The sequence below is a fragment of the Sprattus sprattus genome (assembly GCF_963457725.1).
Source record: "Sprattus sprattus genome assembly, chromosome: 20".
NCBI lineage: Eukaryota > Metazoa > Chordata > Actinopteri > Clupeiformes > Clupeidae > Sprattus > Sprattus sprattus.
In genome coordinates this window covers 20,161,365-20,170,169 of record NC_137918.1, presented here as the reverse complement: position 1 = coordinate 20,170,169, position 8,805 = coordinate 20,161,365, and the positions used below count along the sequence as shown (strand labels likewise).

General features: G+C 40.7%; 2 protein-coding genes across 4 annotated transcripts in view; one reads left to right on the top strand and one right to left on the bottom strand.

Moving 5' to 3' along the window:
- The window catches only part of camk2d2 (calcium/calmodulin-dependent protein kinase (CaM kinase) II delta 2), a 29,728-nt gene extending 23,926 nt beyond the window's left edge, over nucleotides 1-5,802 (top strand). For 2 of the 3 annotated variants that reach the window (XM_080859405.1, XM_080859403.1), the window contains 4 exons: nucleotides 205-253; nucleotides 1,627-1,702; nucleotides 1,910-2,004; nucleotides 3,207-5,802. In XM_080859405.1, coding sequence (XP_080715531.1) covers nucleotides 205-253; nucleotides 1,627-1,702; nucleotides 1,910-2,004; nucleotides 3,207-3,439 — 453 coding nt within the window. In that variant the 3' untranslated portion in view covers nucleotides 3,440-5,802. The remainder of the gene's footprint in view (nucleotides 1-204; nucleotides 254-1,626; nucleotides 1,703-1,909; nucleotides 2,005-3,206) is intronic. The other variant, XM_080859404.1, reaches the window with a different exon arrangement.
- A 493-nt stretch (nucleotides 5,803-6,295) lies between these two features.
- ank2a (ankyrin 2a, neuronal) overlaps nucleotides 6,296-8,805 on the bottom strand; it is a gene marked incomplete at its 5' end in the record, with an annotated part of 98,860 nt that continues 96,350 nt past the window's right edge. Inside the window, one exon of the mRNA XM_080859067.1 lies at nucleotides 6,296-8,767. Within this exon, the coding sequence (XP_080715193.1) occupies nucleotides 8,539-8,767 (229 nt within the window). The 3' untranslated portion in view covers nucleotides 6,296-8,538. The remainder of the gene's footprint in view (nucleotides 8,768-8,805) is intronic.

Sequence of the window (8,805 nt, the reverse complement as noted above, 5' to 3'; positions counted from 1 at the left end):
ATCATCTTTTTATAAGTCAGTTGTCTTGAATGTAATGCATGAACAAAGATACTATGTGTACATTTCACAGTATACTGTAATAAGACATGTTAATGGAATGAGCCACTTGTTTTATTTTACAATTATAATATCATTGCATCAGATTATGTTATGTTATTCCCTTGTTGATTCTTTGGATGGATGTGCCTTTTGTTGTAATGCTAGGAGTCCACAGAGAGTGTTAATACCACCATTGAGGACGATGACCTGAAAGGTAAGGTGTATGTGGCCGTCTTATGGCCTGCTTGTGATGTAATATCTGACCATCCACCCCATAACACAATCCATTTAATTTGCCTTTGTTACCATCAACTCCTTCTCTTTGATCTCTTTATATTTTAGGCCTGTATCTTTTCTTATAATTCCTTTATTTCATTATCCCCCTATTAAGTTATTTTGTTTTGTTTGTCACAGATAGTAACCTTTACTACTCCACCTTCCTGTTGTTGTTGTCCCCTCTTCTCATCCCTATGTTTCAAACTTTTTCTCATCAGTGTCTTACTCGAAAATGCCTTTCGTTTGTTTTCCTCCGTCCACTCCCGCCTTTTCTGGGCAGCCAAGCGCTTTGGGAGCCTCAGCATAAACTCTCTGTGGCAGCCCAAGCCCCGCCCCCAGACCACAGAGGACAGGCAGGTGCCCACCTCCTCGGTCCAGAGTAAGTCCCACCTTTAGTGGGAGAAGAGACCCCCCCCCCCCCCACTACCACCACCTTCCCCTATCCCTGACATGCCCTCTGACCAGTAGAGTGAGACATCATAGGCTTCTGAAGTAGCGCTGTGTCTTCCATCTGACCCCCTTCCCCCCCAAATCTGTTGCAGTTGTCATACAGTGAAAATGGGAGACACGAGAATTCCCAATCCAGCAGGAAACCTTCACGTTTACATGTTGCCCGCCTCCACGTCTTATTTTTTCAATTCCTTTTCACCTTATCACAAGAGATCCCTTCTGTCTCTTGAAGCAGATTACCATTGTAATCTGTCAGTAGATAAGTTTTCTTTTTTCATATCCTTTTAAGTTCTTTTTTTGCTTTTAATATTTCTTTAGAAAATAGAGAGGCATTTGCGAGACTGGTAGCAGAGAGCCATGGGTGGTATTCTGATGTGACCTTTCGAGCTCTAAACTCTGTATTCACATTCTCTCCCAAGCTATGCTAATGCATGCGAGTCACGTCAGAATATCGCCATTGGTGGCCCAGAAACAATGGAAATTCTACGGCAAAATATGGATACAAACGAATGGCAAAGTCTCGACAGCATGCTCTCTATGACTCAATACAGAGTGCAACTCTTCCTTTTCCTAACCTTTTGATGATGATTGCGACTTATCGCAAAAAACGTGCTTTATGACCAAAGTCTGAGTAATGTTTTTGCTGTCCCTTAGCTTGCCAAGTTATCAATAAAGGTAAATTTAATCGATCTTTTGAATGAAAGTGTTGCCTGTGAGTTATCATCACTGAAACACTGATCATTCTGAAACATGAATACTCGTGAAAGAAGTCCACAACAGTAATAACAATCTTAAGTGGCTTTCATTATTTCCTGCCCGATGGGTCCTTGGACAATATCTGTGGCGTTTTTGTGTTCCCAGCTCGTAAGCAGGAGATTATCAAAGTGACTGAGCAGCTGATCGAATCCATCAACAACGGTGACTTTGAGGCCTATGCGTAAGTGTGGCGATTCCTTCCTTCTGTTGGGAGAATCTGGTGAATATTGTAGGAATCTTGCTGCTTCTGGAGACTGTTTTTGAAGATACTGAAGTGGCATCCTCAGAATTTGTGGAATATGTGGGATTGTTGCAATACAGTGTTATTATGCTGGCACGAATCTGACACAGTAAGTATCGGTAATGAGTATCGGTGTTTGCCTGGTAGGAAAATCTGTGACCCTGGCTTGACATCCTTTGAACCAGAGGCGCTGGGAAACCTGGTGGAGGGCCACGACTTCCATAGGTTCTACTTTGAGAATGGTAAGTGGGTCCTTCGGTGAACTCCTCAGAATCTCCTTTAAGGAATTTGAGAGTTTTTGCAGAAGTGCATAACTCGACATCACGGAGACAAAGAAACCTGTGAAATCTCTATCCCTCCCTCTTTCTTTCTCTCTCTCTCTCTCTCTCTCTCTCTCTGTCTCCCTCTGTCTCTCCGTCTTTTCAGCTTTATTACTTATGTAAATGAAGAGTTATCTAGATTTGAAGTGTGAATTATAAAGCTACCTCTAATCACCTCCCGTATACTCCAATAATCCCTCTTATTTGGGTGATAAGTGAAAGAAAGAGGAGGAGTGGAGGAGGCTCTCCTAGATGCCTGGCACATGGCAGAGGCTACAGGCCTCCTAACTAAGCTTGATCTAATCAGTTTAATCCAAATCAAATAAAACTTGAATCTTATTGGCTTAAAAGGGGATGATGGATATGACCCTCTTCTGGCCTGTCATTCAGCACACTAACAACTGTAGAAGTCACTATTATAGGAAGGTTCCCTACTAAATCCACATCTGACCGCTTTTTAAGATGTTGAGGTACATTTATTCCTTGACGGTATACTCTGTTGAAGGCCTTTTTTATTTCTATATAATACTGTAGGTAGCAAGTGTCACCTCCTGTGCGTGAATATAAGAATAACAGTGGTACAATTCTATTTCCTTATTAGTTTGTAATGTAATCTTTATTATATGTAAATCATGTCCCATACCCTCTCTTTGACCTAACCACCATTCCTGTATATTGCCGATCTGTTTATCTGCATATATGGGAGTCACATCTGTTAACTATCTACTTGTATGCATTCTTAGGGAGATACATCCAAGCTTTTTGCTATAGCACATGTTCTGGCTCACACAGTATTTTGCTAACGAACTACCTAACTAAATTCATACTCAAAGACCCATATTGACTTGGCATTGTCTATCTATTGTATTGTGTTTTGCCAATTTAGTCATTGCACAGTATAGATGGCTCCCCAAATGAAATCAAATGGTCAATGCAGGACGTAATATTTATTTGCCAGTCCGGCAGCGCTGTATTGAGTCTGTAGCGTTACTCCAACTTTTAGGCCCATGCTGCTGAAATCAGTAGAACCATGGTAGTATTACTTCTCACACAAGATTTGGATTTAAAAAAAAGATGATGCTGCATACTGGCCTGTTGTTCATTTTGTGGGGCTTTTGCTCCAGCTCTTTCCAAAGGGAACAAGCCAGTCCACACTATCCTGCTGAACCCGCATGTGCACCTGATCGGCGAGGATGCTGCCTGCATCGCCTACATCCGGCTGACCCAGTACATGGACGTCAGCGGCATGCCCCGCACCATGCAGTCCGAGGAGACCCGTGTGTGGCACCGCCGCGACGGCAAGTGGCAGAACATCCACTTCCACCGCTCCGGAGCGCCCAGCGTGCCCGTCAAGTAGAGATGACCGGAACAGCTTGTCAAGAAACCCACCCTCCACCCCTTTCTACTTCGCCCCCCTCACACCCATTCATCCCTCTCTCTCTCTCTCTCTCTCTCTCTCTCTCTCTCTCTCTCTCGCTCTCTTTCGGCCCTACTTTGTCTCAGAGGACAACATGGCCTTCGGGAGACCTACTAAGTACTGGATGCTTGACATCTTGACGTAAGCAAGGTGTATTGAGTTGGAGTTGGAGTAACGCTACAGACTCAATACACCTTGCTTACGTACTCTCTCTTTCTGTCCTACTATCATCTGCCCATCTTCCTCTCTCTACCACCCACTCAATCACACTGAAAATTGCCAACTCTATCGCTCCTCCAACATATAAAGGGAGACTGTAATGTCAGATGGAATTAAGTTATTTAAGGTAATACATTTGTTAGAATGGGTACTAATATACAGTTTGAGTGCACACATGTGAGTATACCGTATACTTAGGCAGGTAACGGATCTTGAAACATGTGAGGTTTTAGAATACAATGTTAGAGAAACACTTAAAAATGGTCAGGCTCGATAATATCCCTGTTTTGAGGTCTAAAGAAATAGAAGACAGAGGTTTATGAATGTCATCATTCAGAATATTTACATATTTGCCCCATTTGCTGTCCAATAGTCACGCTATTTTATTGCCATATCATAGTCCTCATAACCTCCATCTCTGTATCTCTTACACACTCTCTCTCTCTCTCTCCCCTCATATTCACTCTATTCAGACGTCCATGTCCTCTATTGCTTGGAGGAGCTTGTGAACTGTAGCCTTGGGGAAAGAAAAAAAGCAAATGCTTCCCATTTGCATAATCATTTATCTCTTTCTATTACAATTAACAAAAATCTCTTTTTGTCTGTGTGCGTATTTTGTAGTTAATTGATTATAAATGCTTCAGTTTACCCTGGTTGAAACCAGCCACCAACGAAATAATCTTGAGAAATGGGTCACAAGATGGCGCTATTTCTCAGCCACTCTCATCCCATGTCCTGCCCCCTTCTTGTCATGAGGGTCGTTTACACCCAATCGCACAGGACCAGTGTCAAGACATTTTTTGAAAGGACTCACTTTCTCCATAAGCGGGCCATACACATATTTGGACATTATCAAAAAGAGTGTATTTTTAACATATGACTTAGTTTTTTTGTTCATGTTTATTTTTAACGAGCTGTTTTGGTATGCATTTTAAATGTATAGATATGTGTGTTATGTATTTTTATGTCTATGTGTGTGTGTGTGTGTGTGTGCGTGTGTGCAATATGAACAATTTGAAAGATAAGAATGTTAATATTGAGCTTGCTATTGTTCTGGTGATGTACATATGTTGTGGTTGTTTAAAAGAATCTAAACAAGCATTCAACTGATATTCTCGCTTTTAGCCGAGCTATGATTTGAGTAAATGCAGTTCAAAGGCGATGTTTTATTTTTCGCTAGCTTACAATGTTTGAACAAAAATCGAACAGAGAAACGTAATTGTAAAGGGTAGTTCAACTGCAGACTGTTTGCAGATGTTGTATGTTTACCTTTACACCGTTGCATATTTTAAAAATTAAAGATAGGAGAATGTAGCATATATAATATATATCAAATTGACAATTTGAGTTATGCATGGGGGGCTATTTTCCAGGATGTGTTATATATTTATTATTTAGTTTGTTTATGTTTTTTTAAATTGTGGATTTAATGGTCTTCCTATGGAAACAATTCTTTTTTTTCCAGAATCATCCAATAATAACAACACTACCAATAATGATAGTTGTACTACCACATATCCAGCACAATTAATCAACCATAAGACTGTAGCTAATTTTTACCTTTTGTCAGTTGTTGTAGGTCAATTCTGTCTTTACTACTTTACATTCAAATGGCACAAGGAGGGAGGATCATTGACTCTCGAGCCGCTCTTTCTTTTGTTCGTTGCCATGCAGTATGTCAATCTTCAGACGCGTGGTTACTGAGAGAAGGAAGGAGGCCAAGCCCTCATATCTAGCATGCACACTGCCCATGAAGCGCTCTTGTGTCTCATCTTCAGCCAAGAGGAGAAGAGCCGGGGGGGTCGTACTGATGTCAGAATGGTCTTCCTTGAAACCAGGAGCTATAACCTCTGGTGCTCTCGTGTAAATGGGACTATGCCGATACTATCATTGCCGTTTTCTTTTTTTCTGTTCATGTACTGTACCTTTTCCTTTTCTTCTCTTGAGGGTTAAGAAATTCCTCTGCTGAAAGTTGCACCACCACAAGGGCCAATTTGGAGACAATAGAGTAAAATAATTTGTTGCCATGGTGGCGATAGAAATTCAACATATTTAAGACACAATAAAATTAAAGGTGTGATATTTATGGGGTTTGAAGTGTTTTGTTTAGTTTGTCTTCCCACTTCCCTTCCTTGACTTTCATGAGCTGATTCATGATTTTTCAAGTTTGCAAAAAAAAAAAAAAAAATGTATGATTCGAGTGGTAGCAGCACAAAACAATCATAAGAATATAAGTGTAAGTAGCCAATAAGTACATTAGTAATGAGTTGGATTTTAAGATGTGATTTTTCATCCTAGAAGACACTGCCTTCAACGTCGTCAGATCTGCTAAAATGAGTTTTTGCAGTAACATGGCATAAACATGATTTGAACAGTGAATGGTGAGGTGATAGAGGAGGCTAAACTTTTATTACAGGAAGCCTATGTAGTTGCAACAATAAGGCACCACACAATAACTCAATAGCAGATTTATGTGGCAATTCTTCCAATGCAGCGTGGAGAGGAGGGAGAATGTGAGGGAATGACAGATATGATAAGATAAGATATTCTAGAAGACAGAGCACAAGCCAGAAGATGAACAGTTGTACAGTTTTATTCTCTTTCAGCCATGTACACACTGCAGCCATTGTATTGTGTTTAAATGTTTTTTAAAAGTCGGATAGTAAACTAATACATGCCCTGATAGATAGATATATTTATGTATATTTGTATATAGTCATCACCACAGACACAGGATGTTGGCTCAAATTAATTAATTCAATAAATAAATAAATTAATACAAATCAGCCTGTCACAGTGAACTCTGTAATTTCCTGTTGTTGATTTCACACACAAAAACCTGTGAAAAAATAAATTAGAACATTCAGTGTATATCTCAACCAGCATCATCATCCCCGTGTCCGATAAGTGAAACTTGCATCCTGCCGCTCCGTACTGCACTCCCTCCCTCTGTAACAACAGCCACTCACATACACATGGTCAGGCATTCAGAGGTCAATACATTTGAGACAATAGAGAGAAATAAAACAGCAAATCCTCTTTACTGCTGAACTCATTTAGCCTAAGTGTATAAGTTGTAATAACAGGTCATGTCAGAGAGACATGAAACTCTACACAAATGCATTCCTCTTTTCCAAAAAGGGCTTGGACCAAACCAAAACAATACTTCCAAAAAGCCTAGCTGCAGAATTCCAAATAAGACCCATGTCAGGCAAGCCATCACAACAAAGAACAACTGTAGACAGCCATGGACTCTGGTACTCCCCTTACGTATGCTGACTGTCTGAACCACTCTCAGCTTCTTATTTACCCTTGTTCAGAATACAAGACCTGAAACCCTAATGTTCCTTTGATCAGGTTCCTTTGCTGTCATAACAGATGCTAGCCTAAAAACATCTCTCAAGTATAATAACTTTTTTTTAAATGGCTCGGGTAGTCTGCTACATCTGAGGGGTAAAATCATCACCCCTTGAAAATAGGGGAGAGAACAGAATACACAAGGTGCAGAAGGAGACATCACATAAAATGACCCTGGCGGGTTTTGAAATGACAGAAATGCTTGATATTGTCTGGAGTATTCATTCACTTGTTCATTCACTCTAACACATACACAAAGAGAACGAAAGCAAATGGACTGATTTCGTCTGATGTGGAAAGAGAAGGTGCTAGTGCATCTCAAAGCACAGACAGACTGAGGGCCATTAAACATTAAACACCTCGTGCTGCTCTTGTTTTTCTGATGGGGAAGACAGTTGGGGGACAATGCAGGTAGATTCAGAATTTGAAATTGATTTTGCAAATAGTAAGTGACAGATGCTAACTAGTCATGCCAGCTATAATCCTTATAAGTAGCTAATGTGGAATACTGTTATTTTTTCTCTAAAAATGCACACTGTATATACTTTCAAAGACAGGTAACACATACACAGAACACTCTGACAGCAGATAGAAGCATCTGTATGAACAGATGACTTTAACACTTTACTTAACATGACCATATAAATCCAGTGCATACAGGGTATCATACAGTGTCAGTACTGTGTCAGTGGCCTGGTTGTTGGGGAAAACACCGAAATTGATGTAATTCCTGGGTCATTTGACATGAAGGCCATGTGTTCTCAGACATGAACCGCCATGATACGTACATATCAAATCTAATTGGCATAAGGTCATGTTAAATAAAGTGTCGTGAATATTTTTTGTTTCCTTTTCTGAGAGCTGTAACCTTTACCCTTGAAGAACAATCAAGTTATGTGATGAGTGATGAAGCCAGTTTTTCATGATATCTAACTACAGTCATTATGACAGACAGTGCAGTAAACACATTGTCGGACCAAAGCAGGTTTGTTATGAGAAGAAATATTGTTTAGTGTCCGTCTGAGGTGGGGGCTTGGGAAAATGTCTTCTAGACTTCTTTAAAGGTCATCAACAGTGTCAAGACATCAAAAATCAGGATAAACAACAAAAACAACAACAGAGAAAATTTAAAAGGTAATTCTTTGGTCACAAAACAGCAAAAAAATGACATTTTAAAGGGAACAAAGGGGGGAAAAAATCTATCCAAGTGAAAACAAAGACTAAAAACAAAAACTCAAAACGAGCTTCCTAACAAAATAAGAAAATCAACAGCAATCCTCTCTGCCTGTAAACTCAAGCCAACCAAGACCTTTCCTGTGTTGGAACAGGAGGACTGATCAAGACAAGTGGTTTCTGAGAGGGCAGCGCATGATGCATAGAGTATTGGCGTGTTTAGGTGGGGCCACATCTTAGGTCACAGGGATAATCAAGGAACGAGCAGGGCGAGAAAGAGCAGAAGCCCTTCACTCCTCCTCCTCCTCCTCCTCCTCCTCCTCCTCTTTTGGCCTCTTGCTCTTTGCACGATACTGGTGGATGAGATGGTGAAAATGCTGTTGGACGTTGTCAGGATGACAGTTGTGAAGGCAAGGGCTCTGAGCTCTGCCATCCAGCCGTTCAATGGTGACCTTCCTCTGACCCTCAGCGTCCTTCACCAGGGTCCTCCTCTGTGTGTGCGCCTTACGCATCCGGGTCCTGCCCCAAGAGAGACAGAAAGGATACGTTGGTTAACA